General features: G+C 44.3%; 1 protein-coding gene across 4 annotated transcripts in view; it reads right to left on the reverse strand.

Annotated features, from left to right (window-relative positions):
- Positions 1–114: 114 nt before the first annotated feature.
- Positions 115–21,774, reverse strand: part of LOC120486460 (msx2-interacting protein) — a 21,701-nt gene continuing 41 nt past the window's right edge. Inside the window, exons 1-14 of one of the 4 annotated variants that reach the window (XM_039682511.2) lie at positions 21,605–21,774; positions 19,860–20,180; positions 17,947–18,420; positions 16,228–16,385; positions 15,487–15,839; positions 14,914–15,039; positions 14,718–14,831; positions 13,457–13,570; positions 13,054–13,154; positions 5,934–12,942; positions 5,756–5,848; positions 5,190–5,384; positions 4,847–5,005; positions 115–820 (exon numbers count right to left, since the gene is read on the reverse strand). The exon at positions 21,605–21,774 is cut by the window's right edge and continues 41 nt beyond it. In XM_039682511.2, the coding sequence (XP_039538445.2) occupies positions 689–820; positions 4,847–5,005; positions 5,190–5,384; positions 5,756–5,848; positions 5,934–12,942; positions 13,054–13,154; positions 13,457–13,570; positions 14,718–14,831; positions 14,914–15,039; positions 15,487–15,839; positions 16,228–16,385; positions 17,947–18,420; positions 19,860–20,180; positions 21,605–21,687 (9,432 nt within the window). In that variant the 5' untranslated portion in view covers positions 21,688–21,774 and the 3' untranslated portion in view covers positions 115–688. The other 3 variants (XM_039682509.2, XM_089133075.1, XM_039682513.2) reach the window with 3 other exon arrangements.

Here is a 21,774-nt window from a genome sequence, read left to right on the forward strand (position 1 = left end):
TAGAAGTGCTGTCAAAAACATCCTGACTTTCTTTTCTGCAAATGGACTTCCTGCTTATCCGTTTTATTTGCCCTTTTTCTGATGAATAAATGCTCAAAGAGTGACAAAAACAAGTTATGTACTTTTTTTTTTATTTGAGTAAGAAAATTTGAAGTGCCCGCAACAAACCCAGCGAAGAGCTGCCAGCCCAAAGTCTCGTATTTACAACACAAAAGCGTTCTGGTTCTGCACTTATTCCCTCCAGATCCCGAAGGTAAGGCCAACTCGTCCGGGCTCCTGTCCTCTCGCAGGGTTTTAAATATTTAAAATATTTACAGTCCGGCAAACCTGAGACGCCATGATCCTGTCGGTTTGCCGTCGGAAACGATCCCAATGTTCAGTCCTCTACGGGGACCACATGACCAGTTAAAAACACATATTTATGTTACAATAACTTCTATGATTCGCTCTTCAAAAAATAGACTCAAAATCAACAAAAGAAGAAAATGTCACTTGTCGCTCTGTGATTATTTTTCTTTTTTCACCCAGTTTCCATGAACAAAACTGCAGTTGATGAATAAATATGATCAGGGCAGAGTGTGTGATCACACAGAGGTGATGACGATGAGTGTGTGTGTGAACACGATCAGGAGATGCTGGAGATCTGGCTCAGCAGGTCCGGGATGAGTGTGTGTGTGTGTGTGTGTGTTCACACAGAGGTGATGACGATCATCAGGTGCGGGGAGATGTTGGAGATCTGGCTCAGCAGGTCCGGGGCCAGGCGGGACAGGTGACTCTCGGAGAACTCGCACGGCGGGAAGATCTGCAGTACATACGCCGGCTGCGCAGGGACAATACAGCGCGTTACAGGGAGAGCGCACACAAACACAACATTTACCCCATGATTTACTCATACAGCTAGGATGACAGTCTACTTGCAGATGAACAGGGGTTATACTAAAAATGGCAGTGAAAGGCGTTTTAAAGTCTATAAAAGTGCATCTGTCCATCATAAAAGTTCATCTATCATCATAAAAGTGCATCTGTCCATCATAAAAGAGCATCTGTCCATCATAAAAGTGCATCTGTCCATCATAAAAGTGCATCTATCCATCATAAAAGAGCATCTGTCCATCATAAAAGTGCATCTGTCCATCATAAAAGTTCATCTATCATCATAAAAGTGCATCTGTCCATCATAAAAGTTCATCTATCATCATAAAAGTGCATCTATCCATCATAAAAGAGCATCTGTCCATCATAAAAGTGCATCTGTCCATCATAAAAGTTCATCTATCATCATAAAAGTGCATCTGTCCATCATAAAAGAGCATCTGTCCATCATAAAAGTGCATCTGTCCATCATAAAAGTGCATCTATCCATCATAAAAGAGCATCTGTCCATCATAAAAGTGCATCTGTCCATCATAAAAGTTCATCTATCATCATAAAAGAGCATCTGTCCATCATAAAAGTGCATCTATCCATCATAAAAGTGCATCTATCATCATAAAAGTGCATCTGTCCATCATAAAAGTTCATCTATCATCATAAAAGTGCATCTATCCATCATAAAAGAGCATCTGTCCATCATAAAAGTGCATCTGTCCATCATAAAAGTGCATCTATCCATCATAAAAGAGCATCTGTCCATCATAAAAGGCATCTGTCCATCATAAAAGTGCATCTATCCATCATAAAAGAGCATCTGTCCATCATAAAAGGCATCTGTCCATCATAAAAGTGCATCTATCATCATAAAAGTGCATCTATCCATCATAAAAGTGCATCTGTCCATCATAAAAGTGCATCTGTTCATCATAAAAGTGCATCTGTCATCATAAAAGTGCATCTATTCATCATAAAAGTGCATCTGTCCATCATAAAAGTGCATCTGTCCATCATAAAAGTGCATCTATCATCATAAAAGTGCATCTATTCATCATAAAAGTGCATCTATTCATCATAAAAGTGCATCTGTCCATCATAAAAGTTCATCTATCCATCATAAAAGTTCATCTATCATCATAAAAGTGCATCTATCATCATAAAAGTGCATCTATCATCATAAAAGAGCATCTGTCCATCATAAAAGTTCATTTATCCATCATAAAAGTGCATCTATCCATCATAAAAGTGCATCTGTCCATCATAAAAGTTCATCTATCCATCATAAAAGTGCATCTGTCCATCATAAAAGTGCATCTGTCCATCATAAAAGTGCATCTATCCATCATAAAAGAGCATCTGTCCATCATAAAAGTTCATCTATCATCATAAAAGTGCATCTATCATCATAAAAGTGCATCTGTCCATCATAAAAGTGCATCTCTCCATCATAAAAGTGCATCTGTCCATCATAAAAGTTCATCTATCATCATAAAAGTTCATCTATTCATCATAAAAGTGCATCTGTCCATCATAAAAGTGCATCTGTCCATCATAAAAGTGCATCTGTCCATCATAAAAGTTCATCTATCATCATAAAAGTGCATCTATCATCATAAAAGTGCATCTATCATCATAAAAGAGCATCTGTCCATAAAAGTTCATCTATCATCATAAAAGTGCATCTATCATCATAAAAGTGCATCTGTCCATCATAAAAGTGCATCTATCCATCATAAAAGTGCATCTATTATCATAAAAGTGCATCTGTCCATCATAAAAGTTCATCTATCATCATAAAAGTGCATCTGTCCATCATAAAAGTGCATCTATCATCATAAAAGTGCATCTGTCCATCATAAAAGTGCATCTATCCATCATAAAAGTGCATCTGTCCATCATAAAAGTGCATCTATCCATCATAAAAGTGCATCTGTCCATCATAAAAGTGCATCTATCCATCATAAAAGTGCATCTGTCCATCATAAAAGTGCATCTGTCCATCATAAAAGTGCATCTGTCCATCATAAAGGTGCATCTGTCCATCATAAAGGTGCATCTATCATCATAAAAGTGCATCTGTCCATCATAAAAGTGCATCTGTCCATCATAAAAGTGCATCTATCCATCATAAAAGTGCATCTATCCATCATAAAAGTGCATCTATCCATCATAAAAGTGCATCTGTCCATCATAAAAGTGCATCTATCCATCATAAAAGTGCATCTATCCATCATAAAAGTGCATCTATCCATCATAAAAGTGCATCTGTCCATCATAAAAGTTCATCTATCATCATAAAAGTGCATCTATCCATCATAAAAGTGCATCTGTCCATCATAAAAGTTCATCTATCATCATAAAAGTGCATCTGTCCATCATAAAAGTGCATCTATCCATCATAAAAGTGCATCTATCCATCATAAAAGTGCATCTATCCATCATAAAAGTGCATCTATCATCATAAAAGTGCATCTATCCATCATAAAAGTGCATCTGTCCATCATAAAAGTGCATCTGTCCATCATAAAAGTGCATCTATCCATCATAAAAGTGCATCTATCCATCATAAAAGTGCATCTATCATCATAAAAGTGCATCTATCCATCATAAAAGTGCATCTGTCCATCATAAAAGTGCATCTGTCCATCATAAAAGTGCATCTATCCATCATAAAAGTGCATCTATCATCATAAAAGTGCATCTATCCATCATAAAAGTGCATCTGTCCATCATAAAAGTGCATCTGTCCATCATAAAACAGCATCTGTCCATCATAAAACAGCATCTGTCCATCATAAAAGTGCATCTATCATCATAAAAGTGCATCTGTCCATCATAAAAGTGCATCTGTCCATCATAAAAGTGCATCTATGGACTTCAAAACAGAAACTGGCCATTCACTGCCATTATAAAGCTTGGAAGAGCCAGGACATGTTTAATATAACCCTGTGTTCGTCTGACAGAAGAGTGTCACACACACCTAGGACGGATTGAGGGAGAGTAAACCATGGGGTAATTTTCATTTTAATGAAGACAAGACCAGGGCCCGTATTCATAAAGAATTTTAAGGCTAAAGGTAGCTCCTAAATGGCGAATTTATGAGCAACTCCTAAAAATAATGGGCATGTCACTCCTAACTTTAGGACTTCTTCACTAAGAGTAATTCACGAAGCATTTTAGCCCTAAGCAGCACGTAAGTCTGGGACAGCTTAAAGCAGTCGAGAGGAGCGTTAGCGTTAGGTTTCTCACGCTTAGTGTTGCTTGATATCCCAGTGCCGAATTAACCTTTTATTATGTTTTTTTTTCAGCAGCAGTAACCGATCCTGCGTCCAGTCGGGCTTTCTTCTCCGTTTTGGAGTTCATAATCCACCGTCATTCAGCTATTACGTGACTTAAAGCAAGGAAATGTTGCTCCTACTGAAGTAGTCTATTTAGGCTAATAGGATGTCAATTAGCCAATCAAGTGTTAATGCAAGTGTCATGTTTCATTATTAGGCAAGTGGCGGTTTAGGCTACCTTAATTTAATTTAACTGAACTTTTCTCTCTCTCTGCCTTTTTAGACTTACACGTCACTAGGGCCTGCACTAACATGTCATTATATTTGCATTTCGATGACATTACTATTATTATTTAGTGCAGGACAGACATATTTAGATGTGGTAATTCCATGATCTGTTGCATGTGTGTTATGTTCGCATGATGGCCCTGTCATCTAAAACCGATCACCGCGATCTTGCGAGGAAGCTCGTGCGTGAGAACTGACGTCATCCATACCAACGATGACTCACTCTTAGTTTAGGAGTTGTCATTTTTCCTTTCTAAGAGTAGGTCTGAAAGGCGTTGTGAATAACTTTTAAGAGAAAACTCCTGGCTAAAACATTTCAGTGCGCTTTCGGAGTACGCCTAGTGGTAAGATTTAACTCTTCGTGAACACGGCCCCTGAGCATCAGCTTGGCTGCAGGGAAAGGCACGCACCTGATTGGAGCCGGGGTTGGGCACGTTGATGATCCCAGCCGCTAGTTTGGCCTGCAGGTAATTGATGAAGGCAGATTTGAGCGCCTGCGTCTGGTTCAGCACGTCGTCCTGGTTGACGCCACACGGCATGGCCAACAGCAGGCAGAAATCACTCTCCCCCTGACAACACACAACACACATCCTCTCACAAGAGTTTCTCCGGCTCACACTGGTTCTGCTTCTCTCCATCTGTCTTTAGTGTAATGCTGTAAATGTACTGACAAGATTTTCTTTGGAAACAAACTGTTGCATTCGTTTCCTGTTTTCTCTGTACAGCTGCTTTGTATAAATAAAGCTGGCGTACCGTCATCCTGCGCGCGACGCCCTCGAGCTGCTGCGCCTCCAGCCTCATCCGCTGCACGATACGCAGGATCCCGCCGCTCTCCGGCAGAGGCAGAGACCGCAGGCCCAGAGCCTTGTTCCCACACAGGAAGTGCAGCTGCACCGCGGCGGTGTCGTTCTTCAGCGCCAGCAGGCCTTGCCACACAATGGGGTATTTCTGTACGACAACAGAGTTTATAAAACACACATCTCGAGGGTCTGGTCTACGCTTGCATTCTCACTACACACAGATGGTTGGAAATGAAGAACAAGAATTGAGTCTGTGGTCAGTGGACGATGTTGAAGCGTTAGTGGACGATGTAGCAATTAACTTAGAAATGAATTAGTAGTTAGGGGCTGCTAATACGACACCGCTCTAACAGAAGCACCTTCTACAAACCCTGAAATACATGGTTTCAAAACTAATGAAGCATCAGTATGAATGTAGAAAACTACAAACCAGTTTGCATTTAATGATTAACATTGTACAAAATACGAAAACTTCTAAACACAACTAAAAGTAAAACTGATTATTTTGATGGAACAGACCGTCAGAAGTTGCACCATGTTCACAGGCTGATGTCCAACCAACTCCACTTTAGCTTCAGCTTGAGGCTGACTTGACTCTGGCTCCTGAACTCCCTTGGTTAAAAACGAAAAGGACAAATGTAATTTGCACAGCTCTAAAAGCTAGTAAACTTAAAAACTGTTGCATACTCAAACTTACCTGCGATGGTGGGATGCTGTGGGTGGACTGGTTAATCCCCATTGGAGAATTATCAGCAAACTGAGCGTGGGTGGGCCGTAGGTTTGTATACATGTTGGAATATTCAGGAAAGGACGTCCCAGCTCCTGGTGCCATCAGCTGAACTCTTTGAGGAGAAGCCATTGGAGGCATTGCACTACGAATCGCCATCATTCCCTCCTTACTGGGAGGTGTCTGTGCCCTCCTCAGCTCAGATGTTTTCGAGGGGTCCTTCTCAGACACTCCCTTTGCTAACAAGTGTGGCCGAGGTGAGAGAGATGACGCCATGCTGGTAGGAGTTGAAGAAGTCGGCATGTTCTCTGGGACCTGGTGTAGCTCCGCAGTGGGACGATCGCTCTGCTGGTGGTGTATGAGTACTCGCATTTCTCTGGGTGACATGTTGAATCGATCGATGGGTAAACCACTGGGGAGAGCTCCACGATACTCTGCTGGAATGGAATCTGGTTTCAGTTGAGCAGCTGGTCTTCCGAGAGCTGTATGGAAACGCCTTGCTTCTTCTTCTCCATCATGGCCTCTTGCATTGGCTGTGTTAACCTTGAGGACCATTTCCCTGTTCCCTACGGCCTGGGGGGATATGGGTCTCTGCTGCCCAGGTGGCCAAGATGAGGTGAGGCTCTCAGAGTGAATGGCATAGTTCATCATAGAAAGAGGAGGAGTGTTCACTCGTACCTCGCCCGGAGTAAGGTGCCCTATCGGGCCCACGCGGTGTGGCGACATTCGTCCAATGCTGCTGTGAGCATTATGTGGGGGCATGATCACAGACTGTTCAGAGTGGTGGACAGTGGACACATACGGGGACAGAGAGGGTAATCCAGAGGAAAGGACCATAGACACACCTTTCGGAGATGAGGAGCCGATTGGAGACGACACTTTGGCAAATGGAGAATGAGGGTGTCCCGATTTCCGGGGAGATCGCGGCTCCTGCTTAGGTTGAATAAGCGAGGGAGTTCGATCTGTCTGTGTGCCAGCTATGAACCCAACGTGATTGCCCGCTGCTGGGGGAAGATGAGGACTTATAGCAGGGCTAATAGTTGGGACCCAGGCGGGTTTCACGCCATCCACGCCGAGGGACTCTGACCCATCTACCTTTTTGGGGTGCTTCATAATTGTATGATGGTAACTCATGACCGATGTGCCAGGCGTTTGTTGCAATAATTTAACAACTCCACTTTGAACTGGGGCGTAAGAGGACTCCAATTTGTCCAGTGCAGACTCTTGTTTAATTGCGGAGACATTTAGCTGTGGTTTAATTGAATGCCCATGATCTGAAGGGAGTGGGCATTTCGAAGATGGTGTTTGGGAGGCACTGTAGGGTTCCTGCTTGATCTGGGGCATGGACACCAGCTGCTGGGACTCTATGTCCACAGCACTGGCCGGTGGGATCTGGCTGATTTTGGCACTTATGCGATGTGGTCCCTCCATTTTCTGGCCAGAATGACTCAGCACCACCACACCTTCTGACGTCTGAACTCTCAGCCCTGTGCTGGAACCTGAGCTCAGCGATGTACTCTCCACAATATAACGACCAGCATTTCCACCTTCCTCGCCGACTGGTGGACCATGGTACGTACTGCTTTCCTCCAAGCTTGGCTGGTAAATCTGTTTTGGAGGTTGTTTGTCGAGAAAGGGATTTCCAATGGGAGCATTTGGCTTCTCCTCAGAGTCAGGGGGATTGCAAACTCGACTGATGACAGAGGTAGGAGTGGAAGCAATAACTGAGATAACCGACTTCTCGCTAAAGATCTGCTTTGTTTCTGGGGATGGGATAGAGGCAGGCTGTCGAACTACAGGTTGGGCTGAAACGGAGGGTTGCCTGTTATCTTGATGAGCACTTTTGCTTGTCACCACATCTGGTGTAATGTCACTTTCCCTTGCAGAAAGAGGATGCAGATTCCCAGATGTAGCGGCAATGTCCAACACTGGGCCAGTTCTAGGCTTTGTGAGGATTTTACGCAAATCACCAGAGTTGGCGTCATGTACAGTGGTGTCTGAGGGTAATGTTGGGCTCTCTAAAGGGGTCTGTGGAGGGGAGAGGACCCCAGCTTCTTTCGGTGGATTGAAACGCTCTGTAGGGGAAACAGAAAGCCTGCTTGGGTATGAGGACAAACTCTTGAGGCAAGTTCTTGTTGGAGACAGTGAGGGGGACATGTTTTTGTATGAATAAGGTGACGTCGGGCTTCTGCTGGGAGCAGGAGAAGATTTTGGGACATCCATCTCAGTTTTAAGAGGCAACTCTGGTTCGTGTGGAACGTCTGCATTAGGCGCTGTTAAAGTTACAACCTGCTTGGAAGATGAAGTAATGACTACAGCTGTACTTGTGGGTGATCTTTCTTTGACAGTTGGAAGTTCTGCAGGTTTGGACTCCGGTGACTTAACAGGGATGCTTTCAGCATCCAAAACTACATCCTTGAATGGTTCTTTTTTGCTTCCAGCAACTTTTTGGCCTTTGCCCTTCTTTGAAGCTTTTGCTCTGCCTTTAAACCCTTTTCTAGGAGAGGTTACGATCTCCTCCTGAACATCTGCTGCGCCAACACATGTTTCAGATACTTTTGAACTGGAGGCAAGGGTCTGTATATCAGCATTTGAATCGGCAACAGAGTTGATGATTTGCTCTTGTGGAAGGGTACAAGAAGTTTCCTCTGCTGTAATGGAATCTATAGCAGCAGCAAGCTCTGTTTCACTAGATGGAATTGCAGGCTTTTCTTCTGAGTCACGCTCTGGTTCTTCAGGTAATGAACGTTGCACCTTTGTCAAGTTACTTTTAAACTGAGGAGGAAGAGGAGGAGATGGATCTTCTGTCAGCTTTGCAATATTCTCAACAGCTTGCTCAAGTTCCAGCTCTCGAGACAGCAAAGATACATCTGATTCAATGGCTTTTACTGCAGCAGGCAATGCACCCCCTTCACTATTAACTTCATCCATGGCATCACTTTCAAACTTAGATTCTATTACCTCATCTTTTGAAGACACCCCAGGTGAGCTCTTTTTGGCAGAATCCTCAGTACCAGGTTCATCTTCACTAGTCTGAAGGATTGCCTTCACCTCTGTCACATCAAGCCGAATTGTAAGGTTTTTAAGAACAAGAGAGTTTTCTTCAGTGATGACTTTGGAGCTTTCTGATATTTTCTCCATTTTGTCCCCCTTTTTTCCAATTCCAGATGCGGATACGTTCACTGGACTTACTCCTTTTTGTGTGTGGGGTGAAGATTTGCCTTTACCTACTTTAGGAACCCCCTCACTGCTCGTCTCACTGGCATCCAATTCCTTAGACTCAGTTGATTTTGACCGTTCAGATTTTCCTGCTGGCACATCATCAGCTTGGCGTCGATTCTTGGGGGGGCGTCCCCGTCTTGAGGTCGGTGGTGGTGCAGCAACAGTCTCTACATCAGAACCCACATCTCTGTCTACACGCTTCCTTACACGAGGTGATTCAGCGTCTCTTCCAGGTTGCAGAGCAGTTTCATCTTCAACTGGTGTGGCATAAACAGAGCGCACATTCCTACGCCTTGCCCTAACTGGCTGGGAATTTTGCTCTGTACCTTGCTCCATTTCTACGCTGTGCACAGGGGACTTACTTAATGACTTTGAATCGGTCACTGCCTTGGATGCCTCTCCTCTTGGAGAGGATGAGCGTTTCAGTTTTTCTTTGTCAATGCGCTCACTTTTGCGGGTACTCTGTTTGTCTGGGGTAGCAGGCAGAGTTGCAGTTACTGGAGTGCTAGGAGAGGTTTTAGTCTTTTTATTTCTTGGCTTTGGAGGGGGAGACACAGCTTCCTCAACTGGATAATTATCAGCAACTTTCTGATCACCTGTATTGATAGATTCTGCTTCTGTAACAGGTGGCTCAGGTTCCTTTTCATGTGGCTCAGAAGAGATTTGTGAGAGGGGACTTGGTGACTCTGGAAACTTCACTGGAGACTTCACTGGAGACTCAGTCTCTGGTTGTGAAATGCTGGGTGGTGTTTCGTTGCTTGAAAGCTGTTCTGAAACCACTTTGTTGGTTTCAGGGGCACTTTCAAAGTCATTAGTCTTCAATTCCATCTCCTCGACTGGGATCTTTGACTCTTGGCACTCTGAACAATTAGATTCTGAGGGTTGCTCTAGCAAAGGCTGTAATGGCTGAGCTGAGGGCTGTTCATGCTCTTTATCTTCCTCCTTCATGGAAGGATCAAACAAATTATAGGCAGGAGTATCAACACATGCTGTTTCCACTGATGGCAAGGATTCTTTGGCTATTATAGCAGGTGGTGATATTTGAGGAGCTTGGACAGGACTAGTCTGAGGAGCCTGAACAGGGCTAACAGTTTTACTCTCAGCTGGATGGATAGTAGGTTCAGTAGCGATTTGTTGCTGTGGAGCTTGTTCGTCCTCTGGTGTTTTACTTCCTCTGGTTGTATCTACGGTTTCTTCATGCTTGGAATTCTGAGGGATTTGTTCTTTATTCTTCTGTTGCTGCAACCTTGTAAGCTCCAAAAAGCGGCTATGGAAAAGCACAACTGGTTCTGGGTCAGGCTGCCCTTCTGTTGGGCCTTGCTGAGGGTACAGATATCCAACACCATGCTCAGGGTCCTCATGCTTTCGTTCCAGATGCTGGAGACGCCTTGAATCCTGCTCAAAAATAGAACTGTGCAAAAAACGTGATGCAAACAACTCTCGTCTCTCCTGTTCTTCTGGCTTTGGATCTTCTTTCCTTTCCTCCACTTTGTCGTCAGACTCGCTTCGAATTTTTTTCTTCTTCATGTACCATGAGGGAGTTGGTCGTGGGGCTGACTCTACCTTTTCTGTGTCCTTTCTACTCCTTAAACTGGCAAAATGTGTATCATAATCAAGGAAAGACCAGTTGTCTTCTCTTGAGGACGACAAAGACTTCGCACGCTCTAACAACGCTTTAGTATCCGGTGTGATTGTCTGATCATCTGCAAAAGAACGGAATTTGTTTCTCTCTAGGGCAGATGTTAGCTTGGACTCTGACAACCTGTCTGGACGATGTCTTTCAGAGAAGGATACAGAAGTTGATGGAGCAGGAGAGTTGGATTTATTTTCACGATCCTCTTCAGAGTCAGAACGCACTTCACCAGGCTCCAAATCGGGCCAAAGTCCATAATCCAGGTACTTCCGATTGAGACGTCTTTTCTCAGGGCCCCTTGAAAAGTCTGGCAACAACTCTTGCTTTAGTCGACTCTCCCAACGTCTTTGCTGCTCATCTGGTAGAGATGTACTCATCTTTGACATCTGTACGGTGTGCATCCGTTTACCAGCGAGCTCCAGATCTAATTGAACATTATCTTCAGGCTTTAATGGTTCTTTTACTTCTCTCACAGTCACTTGAGTAGAAGGCTCAGCATATTCTACCTCTCTTAGTAGCGGTGCATGCTGAAACCTCGGAGAACTTGTGTTATTCCACTCAGGGTCTTCACTCTTTTGGCGACCTGTTCGGTAAATCCTTTCTCTCTTAGCGCTCATTTCCATCTCAAAGGACTCTTGTTTCTTAATCTTATTTGGAGGCGAGGTATCGGTTACATCCTGCGGAGGCTTGCCAACCTCATGCACCAGGCTGCGATGCTCAAGATCTTCTGCATCTATACCTTGCTGAGAATCTGCCTTTCCTTGTTTATCGGGGGTCTGCAGCTGCTGCCGAAGCCGCCTGTTTTGCTCCATCTGTTTGCGGTAACTCTGAGAAAGGTCAATATTTTCTAGATATTCGTCCCTTACTTTGCTGTCCTTATCGGAGGTGCCGTCGACTGAAAATCGTCTAGGCACAGGGTGCGATTTTGAGTCCAAAACATCCATCTCAGACAATTCCCCTGGTCGTAAGGACCCTCTCATAGTGCTATCCAGCTCATCCCTTTGACTATAATGAGGGCCAGTCCTGGATTTGGAGTGTTCTCTTTTTTGAGCCTCTTTCTCTGCTTTCAGATCACTATCGGTCTCTTTTGCAAATCCGGTGTTTGTAGCAAAGTCAGCAGGTTGGCTAATTCCAGAACCTGAATCATCCTCTAGACGGCCCCTTTTCTGCCTTATAGTTTTCCCACTGGTATCACCAAAACGCCTCTTTCTCGCTGCAAGTCTGTCAGAATCCAAAAGGGAATCTTTGCCATCACTTCCAGAGTCAGACTTTAAATGCTTCTTTGACTTTCCTTTGCCATCCCGCTCTGACGACTCACTTTTACCTTGATCGAGTCGCTCTCCCTTTTGAGGCTCAAGGCGAGTTACGTGGTCAACTGGGGAGGGTTCTTTGTCCCCTTTATGCTTTTGTCTTTCTTGACTCTCCACATCTGAAACTTTTCCCTTCCCAGAACCCAAATCCAAACTAGGCTCTCGATCCGCTTCAGAATTAGGTACACTGGGAGACTGTACTTTCCCTCTCCTTTGCTTTGCTTTCTCTCCCTTCTCTCGGTCAGCCTTTTCTTTGCGTCTGCCACGTTTCTTGTTCTCGGCTCCACTCGTGCGCTCGGCCTCCGTCGGCTCCATTTCTCTCTCCAGTCCTTCCGGTTTGTAATCCACTGGCGATTTCTCAGACTTCTCAAACTGAGCTGGAGGTGGAGACAGCGAGCTGCAGCTTCCAGATCTCTCAGAGGAGTGTCTATACACCCGTCGTTCCGCTTCTCGAGACACGCGTTCAGACGGAGAGGGCGAAGCAGAGGGAGTTAAGGGACGCCGCTGATGAGACGGGCTCCATCTGCCTCGGTCGGCCTCAAATCGCTCACGCTCCCGTTCACGTTCCCGCTGGATGTAGCTGTACTTCCTGATGTCCTCAAAAGGGTCTCGATAATCTCTGTATTCCCGTGGGTCCTCGTGGTAGCGGGGATCGTAGTGTTCTCCTTGGTAATGATCCAACTCTGCATAGCGATCGCGACTGCGACCAGGATATTCCCGACGGGGGTCTTCGGCGTAAATGCCAGGAGTCCTTACATTTTCGTAATACGCCCGCTCGGCTGAAAACTCATGATAAGGAGTTCGCCGCTCTTCCCTGGCAAAACGAAACAAGATTTGGGCAGTAATTAGCCACGTACTTGAAGATAAGCAAACTGAAGGCAGGGAATGATAGTTTCTAGGGTGTTGTACTTGAGGCAGCACTCACCTCCTCTCTGCTGGAATATCATAAAAGTCACGGATGTCCTGCCCTGACGCCTGCATAGATCGATAGAAAGCCATTTGACTCTCCTGACTGGCAAAATCAACCTGGACAACAGAAACAAAAACATTACATCATATAACTGTACATATACTGGTGGTCAAAAGTTTAAAAGAAGTCTCTTCTGCTCACTATGGAGGCACACATCTATGAAAGCAGCCATAAAAATTCATTCCTGTGATCAAAGCTGAATTCATCATCATTACTCCATTTGCTGCTCAAGAAACATTTCTGACTATTAATGATGAACAGAGTTGAGCTGCTTCCGATTTTTTGAGGACACAATGATGCATTTTACTTCCTAAAGAGTCTAGATGAATAGAAAGTCTCACTAGTCAGTTCCACACACCTTAATTTTGTTCCCTCCTATCTTCCATCCTTTGGTTTCTCTAACAGCTGCTTGGGCGAAATCAGTGTTGTTGTACAGAACAAGAGCCATTCCTTTTAACCTATCAAACACAACCTGGAAAAGAGGACAATAGTCAGTATAGCTACACAATTCAATATGAAAATCCATATAGGGTCCGTGTCCTTAACCCTTTTATTCTGGTGAAAGAAATACATGATCAAAGTCAAAATATTAAATGTAATGAATGTATATTGACTGAGTAATCCACTGTTTTGTAGAAGAGGGTCAAAATGACATTAGAAAGATGGCAGCATCATTATTTTATTTTTACACAGACATTGGTAGGTCTATTAGTGAGATGTGTTGACTTCAATCTTTGTTGCATTATATCCAACAGTCCAAAAATAGATAAAGCACTTGTGTTTTTTGCCTCAAGTTTGCATGCCTGTAACTCAAGATTTCTTAATATCCTTTTAGATTCAGGTTCTTAAACTCGTTTAGTATCTTAAAGGCCCTTGATGGTTCAGTGTCAGAGATATGGAGATCTTAATGCGGCTCCTTGTGTAAATTGGTCAATTGTAGACGTTTCAGAGGTTAAAAACCAAATGTGGGTCACTTTGCACACAGCCGATGCTTTTTTCTTTTAAGAGGAATATCTGAACAACAAATGTTGAAAAGCATCTAGTTTTTTTCTATCAACACAATTTGAAAAGAATGCAGCTGTCTGAGAGCCATACATATTCATTTTCCAAAGTTTGCATGCCTGTAACTCTAAAAGTATTAAAGATCTCTTAATATCTTAATAATTATTAAAAATTTGTTTTGCAATCTTCATTTTTAAGGCCCTACATGGTTCAATCTCATGGCATATGGGGGTCCCAATGCGGCTCCATGTTCAAATCCTCATAGTCTCATTTTAATGGTCAAAAACCAAATGTGGTTCACCTTTCAAACAGCCGATACTCAGTGTTTCAAGAGGATTGAAGAACAAATACTGAAACTAGAAATGCACCTTATTATCCTCTATCAAAATAAGTGCATACAACACAAACTATCTTTGTTGCATTATATGCCGCTCAGAAAGGTAAGTCAACATGTTTCAATAATATATCTACACTATATATGTATATAATATACTACGTATACTCAGTAAACATACATCAGGGACTATTTATTTGTCTTTTTCAAGACAATATTTACAAAATCCAAAATCTCCGTAAATTGGCAGATTTGACCTGGAATGACCCTAGTGTTGATGTACCTTGACGACGGGCCCGTAGCGACAGAAGTGGCGCGTGAGATACTGCTCTGTGATGTTGGAGGTCAGGCCGTCCAGCCACACACACGCTGTGGGCATACTCTTCCCGAACCCAAGCTGCACTCAGGACAGAGAGAAAGGTCAGGACCATCCGGGCCAGAGGTCACACACACACACCCGTACGAGCACAAGCACATACCTTGAGTCTGTTGGTGCCGAGATACTCTCCATCCATCTTCTTAATGGCTTTACAAACACTTGCAATATCGGAGTACTGAACAAATGCATACTGGGGAATGCCGTTCACCCTCTTGATATCAATATCCTGGAAAACACATGATTTAAAAAAGGGTTGGCAAAACTGCGACAAAATCTGACTTTCTTGTCAAACAGGCAGAAATGCCCATATTAAACAGATTTATGCTCGAATCTCCACAAACTGGGAGAGAGTTAAGTGGCCTTCGTTTATATAGCGCTTTAACAATATAGATAAAGTTTATTATTATATAAAGCTATTGTGCAGATAAAGTTCATTTCGATTGATTCACTTCCGTTGCAAAGATCATTAGCTATTAACGTAGCGGCCGCTAACTCGACACCGCTCTACTGAACACCCTAAAAAACCAATAAAGTATATTGGAGGAACAGCCCAGTTTAGCATGAGAACACTGAGGATCCAGCTGAACCGAGACTCGTCCCTGAACCGTGACACGACGGCCTGCACCAAACGGGTCGTGCCGAAAGCGCGTGAGCTGGGGCTAGCCTAGCGTACCACGATCTCCCCGAAGCGCTGGAAGACGTCGAGCAGCTGCTGGTAGTTGGTGGTCTTCTCCAGGTTCCCGATGAACAGCGTGCGCGTGGCCTTGGGGTGGAACTCGTCGATGCGGCCGTCCAGGGGCCGGAACTCGTTCTCGCTCTCGGTCTCGGGGCCGTTCCAGGCCGTGACCTCGATCAGCATCCCGAAGAACAGCTTGCCCTTGGACACGCTGAGGGCCTTCTCCTGGTCCTCCTGCTGCCGGAAGAACACCAGGCCGTAGCGCTCCTCCAGCGCGCCGTGGATCTGCACCGACGTCACCTTCCCGTACTTCTTGAACTCGTGGAACAGCCCGTCCTTCAGACTCGTATCTGAGGGGTCAAACACAGAGGCAACGTATCGATCAGGCCCGCCAAATGAGCCAACACATCATTCAACGCAAATTGTCATAACCGTGACTAATAATCGCAATTTCACTACATTCCTCCCGGCTTAGTGACGTCACTAACCGTATGATTTGCATAAACCCCGCCCCCGGAACACGATTTATACATTATGCTAATCAATGACTACAGATAGTTCCACATACATTCATCAACCGAGCATCTACATGTCGCCACTCTCTGAGTCTCTCCATCTTTGATGTTTTTGCTCACTCTCAAAAAGTGGCAATTTGAACATGCTATCAAACATCTGTGGCGTGTTCTGAGCGAACCCTTCACACAGAGCCGTTAGCCGGCGGGGGGCGCGGGTGCTGACCTGTGGAGCGCGTGGGCAGGTTCTGGACGCGGATGCCGAAGCTCCTGCGCGGCTCGTCGGAGTCCATGGGGAGCGCCGGCGCGGGCGGAGCGTGAGTGGCCGTGGACTGCACTGAGCGCGCCCGCGAGCCTTCGCTGGAGCTGCTGTTCGAGTCACTGCTGCAGGGCACACACACACACACACACACACACACAGTGCTTAGAGACATCATTACAGCATGAAAGTAGCCTCAGTTCTGACCAACAAATTAAAAAAAAAACATTTTCATTGGAATGGTACGAATTTTAAAGGTGTAGAGATTTATGTTTTTGAAAATATATAATACATTATTCCATATAAATAGTATTTTTGGAAAAACAAAAAATCTATTAACATAAAATTCAGTAACTTTAAAAAGAAAATCAGCAATAAGAGATCAAACTTCAGTCCGTGATCTATTCAAGATAAACGACAGCTTAAGTTGGAAATGTAATTCTCTATAATTCAGTACCATAAAAAACATTTTAAAAAACCATAACAACAAAAACCAACAAAAATCAAACTTATCAAACTAAAATAAAGTACATTCATTTAATTAAAATTAACGTAATTTTGTTTGTCTTGGCGGTGTTCATCAAGCTCATGTTAGCATCTTCACCAAACTCTGATCTAACCTGACACCGCTTCATCCCAACTAAACCCCGTTATCTAGAAACATATTTACACAAGTTTTCATTTGTGTTTTAATTTTAACACTAACTTTGTTTGGCAAAAAAAAATTACATTTTAAAAGATTAATTAAATTGAAGCTATGCATTAGTTTTATTACCACTGCTTTTAATAATTCATTTGTATTAAAATCATAACACAGAATCCAGAAATATAAACAGAAAAATTAAAATGACACTTCAATTTGTACTACATTTTATGAATTCAATTGATTAAACAAAAAATACATTAAATTCAACCATTAAAATAGAATCCAAAATTTTAAATGGAAAACACACAAAAAATTAAATGGATTTCATAGGGTCTTATTTTAGACTGTTTCCAGACGAGGAAGGATTCGAATTAAATGTTTGTAATAATAACACTGATATTAATAACAATAAAAAAAAATACAAATGCAAACCATTCATTAAATTGTTGTTTTATGCATTCATTTTGTTACCAGCGTTTTCGATAATAATGTATTAAATACTAAAACAAAGAATCCAGAAAAGTTTAGACCGCTAAAAAAAAGGTAATTGTTAATTTTACTAAATTACTATATTGTTAACGTTTTAACAATTCAATTTGTTAGACCTAATACCTGAAAATCTTAAAACACGGTTTATTTCAGTCGTGTCTTTGTTCAGTTGTGTCTATTTGTTGCGATTGCTAATGTTTTGTGTGTTCTTGTTTAATGAGTGAGTGTTTATTGTGTTTACTGATGCTGAAGTGTGTGTTAGTTGGGCTAGCTGTTCTTCTATGGTGTGTTTAACCCTCAGGCTAACGCTGTGTGTAAGTGTTCTTCAGCTGATGATTTCTGCTCATGATATTCAGCTGAACGCTTTAGCAATAACACTAAATGTGAACGATGTCTACGTTTATTTTCTTACCTTTCTCTAATCTAAATGAGGAATCGATAAGAATCAAAACGGTTAAAATTTACACGTAGCCCTCTAATTCTGAAAATGAGGTTGGAACAACTGCAAAATGTCGTAAACATGAAGGTAGGAGCTAGCGCTGGTACGATACCTGCCGCTGCCGGTGCTGCTGGTGCTGCTAGCGGAGTCGGAGCTGGAGGACGCGCTGCGCGAGCGAGACCGCGGACCCGGAGACGCCGGGGCTCGCTTGGGCGAGTGCGCGGCTTTAGGCGTGTGTCCCGCGCTCCTCTGCGGCGACGGCTGCCGCGACTGCGACGAGTGTGACGACCGGCTCCGCCGATGGTGATGGTACGTCCGGTCCGCGCGCCGGCCCCTGTCGTCACGGTACGGGTCGCGGCGAGCGGAACCAGACAGGGTGAAGGGGTCCCGGATCCGAGGCTCAAAGTGAGACTCGGTCGCGTCGAAGCCTCCGCTAAGAGCGCTAGCAGCCGGGCTGGAGCCAGCGAACATGGTGCGGTCCCTGTAATAGTCTGTGTTGTAGTGGCGAGGCCGCTCGAAGGAGCCGCTGCGCTCGTGGTGTCCATACGGACTGTGCTCGTACGCCCGTTCCCGTCCGTCAGAACCGCTGCTGTGAGAGAGACAGGGAAGAGACACGAAAGAAAGAGGAACACACACACTTAGCATCCGGCTGGATCGTTCTCACACAGCTAACTCATGGCAAAAATCTAACGGGTTGGTTGAGCCACGGTTTAAATCCGAGCTACACTGAGCTCTAGCGCTGCTGGAAATGGACTTCTACACCAATCATGCAGTGTTTCTATCCGACTCATGGACCATGCTGGCTATCTGGCTCTGAGCGCCGCGGGGAAATCAAAGGGTTAATAATAACACAAGGCTCTAGGGTTAGTAAAGAACAGGGGTTAAGAGACTATGTGTCTAGGTTAGAGAGAGAGAAAGCACAGAGAGGCGTAAGGCAGGGCAATACCAACCTTTTCAGAGCAGTAACTGACCCTACTTATTCCCAATACAATATAGGAGGAATTGTGTGTGAGCCAAAAACAGCGACGGCGGAAAGCGGTCGAAAGAAGCGGATCGGATCCCACTATTCGATCTTCATCCAATCGGGGCTGCGCCGCTTATCCGTACGCCGTCTTGATGCGTTTAACAAAAATAATATTTAAGAAAAACAAATAAAGTCTTTATCAATAAAAAAATAAAACAAGAAACATTCTTCTTGCGAGGAAAAACATAGCTTTCCACTGGTGAGGGATAATCCGAACGGCGCACACAAAAAAACCAAACGGTGCGTAATTCCAGCGCATTTACTTCCTCCGAACGGTGGGACTTCTTCTCCCGTACATCCACTCGAGATCAGGTAATCCAGTTCGGTCTACACCTATACATCCAGCATGAGGTTAGATCCAACTTTCGGGAAGCGGGAATCTTCCCGTCGTGTCTTCTGGTCTTCGAAGCTTGGTGGAAACATCCCAGCGCGCGCGACGAGCGTTAGCGGCCCTCTCTAACGAATGACGTGCGGTGACACGGAGGATGAGATGATGAACCCTGACACACTTACTCCACACGCGACGAGCGGCTCCTCCTAAATCCACGGCAGTGATACACATCCATGACAGACAGTAGCACAATGACCAGATGGGTGATGGGATACTCGTGCAAGGCAAATGACAACTGACAAAAAGGTTTTGCGATATCTCTATTTCCCTCGTTAAAAATCTTGTTTAATCCGTCGTCGGCACATATACTTCCACACAGCGACATCCGAGGAATCGTAATATCCCAGATTTGGAGGACGCCTAATATCCAAACTCACCCGTTACGTCTCCGCCGGACTTCGTAATATCCACGTGGGTGATATCCAGCTCATGGCTCACACAGTAATCCCACATTTTGATTTTGAACACACCAATCTAATCCACTCATTCTTACATGATAGACAAGGATTAATAATCCCATGTGCAGGAAGTCAGGCCTCAGAGAACGGAGAATCAGTATTGTGTTTAACCCCACCTCAACCCCTGTATCTGACACCGTAGTCCCACTTACCCGTCTAGTCTGCGTTCATAGCGCCCCTCTCTGGTGTGGAGAGTCACCGGAGGCCCGTACACCGGCCCCACGGCGCTCCTCGAGAACCCTGCAACCTCCCTTCCGTGAGCGCTAGCGGGCGCGGCGTCCTCCAGACCGCGCACGGCGCTGGGCACCGAACCCGGCTCATTGTAATCGGTGCGAAGGTCCCTGTCCCCCATTTTGTTAACGGCGTTGTGCGCCTTCTGAGCACTTTTGATGTCGACGAAATCCACAAAGGCCGCCACGCCGCCCTCGGAGCCGCGCTTGCGCAGGACTTTGACGCTCTCCACCCGGCCATACCTGAAAGAGACGAGCCAATGTAAACCAGGCGTCACGTCACCGGCCACACACACACACAAATTTAAGTCAAACTACACTTTCTGACTTTGTAACCGACACCTTCTTGTTTGTTAGCCAATTTCATTATGCTTGGGCGCATATTCACTCTACACCCGTCACCGTTTTCATGGATTCACGTTTTTGAAGTTTACGCAGAGATTGCGTTTTTAAAACTTAGAAACGATTTTAAAGTTTGTGTTCTCGAGCCACCAAACACTGTTGACGTGCAAACCCAGATAGCAAACTGACATTGAATCAACGTGGAAATATGACATCGAAACAACGTTGATCTGACATTGTTTTGCTCATCGAATTAACGTTGAACCAACGTCAGACGCGTCATTCTTTCAAAACTAACGGAAAATCAACTTAAAATCAACGCGTTGTTTCAACGTTATGAAAGCAAACCAATTTTCGATTTTCATTTAGCTTTGAAGAATGCCGCGTCTGACGTTGGTTCAACGTTAATTCGATGAGCAAAATCAACGTCGTTTCAATGTCATGAGAGACGTCGTTTCCACGTTGATTCAATGTCAGTTTGCTGTCTGAACAACCAGGAACACGTTAAGAGTTTTCTTTTAAACCGGTGTCGTGTAATATAATAACTAACTTAATGATTTTTGCAACGGACGTGAATCAATCAAAAACTAACTTTAGCTGGAGTTGCTGTAAAGCCAAAACAATCTCTGTTACTTTATTGTCCCTTTATCACTGTAAAGCTGCTTTAAAATAACCTATATTGTAAATAGCGCAATATAAATAAAGGCGCCTTGGCTTGACTACGAACGCAAAGCGATTTCCTACATGTAATTCAGCTCACTCAACTAAACACCATACTTACATGTTTAGGTAGTAAAACTTTAAGTTTACTTCAGAACTATCGCGGAATGAAGTTAAACGCTAACATCAGGTTCTCGCTCTTGTTTCTGTTCCCTCGGACTGAATCGGTTTCGCTGTAAAACCGGCTCTGCCCGTTAGCAGCGAGCTAATCACCGCACACAGACACACACACACTCGCTGTTCTCACACTCAGACCGCGTTGTATGCGACTTTTCGTGGGGCGTAGCTGTGGCGTGAACGAAGAATGGACGATTTATGTGAAAAAGGCGATAGATTCCACTAAACCACCAGCAAAACATTAACTAGTCACTAGTGAAGCGGCCAGCTAACTGTCTAACTTGGTCATGTTAGCGGGCTGGCGGCTCATCAGAGATCGCTTCGGTTTGTTTTTATATTTTAAATCGTGTTTGTGACTCATTGCGGGTGTTTTAAATCGGTTTTATATGCGTTTATTCGTTTATTTTCTGGCATCGCGCGCCGAGGCTGTTTGTGTGCGCGCGAGGCCGCGTCACTGCGCGCGCAGCTCCGCTTCTTGTGTAACTCACCGTTTAAAATGCTCCACAATCTTCTCTTCGCGAACATGTTCGGGTAAATTTCCCACCCAGAGGTGTCTGGTTTCCCGAACCATCCTGCGTCGACCGTGTCCCGTTCATGCACATATGCGCTTTCGCGTCGTTTAATCTCTGACCGTGAGGTAAAATCCGCCGCGAGCTCG

This window comes from Pimephales promelas, chromosome 2 (genome assembly GCF_988280905.1).
Source record: "Pimephales promelas chromosome 2, fPimPro1.hap1.1, whole genome shotgun sequence".
Taxonomy (NCBI): Eukaryota; Metazoa; Chordata; class Actinopteri; order Cypriniformes; family Leuciscidae; genus Pimephales; species Pimephales promelas.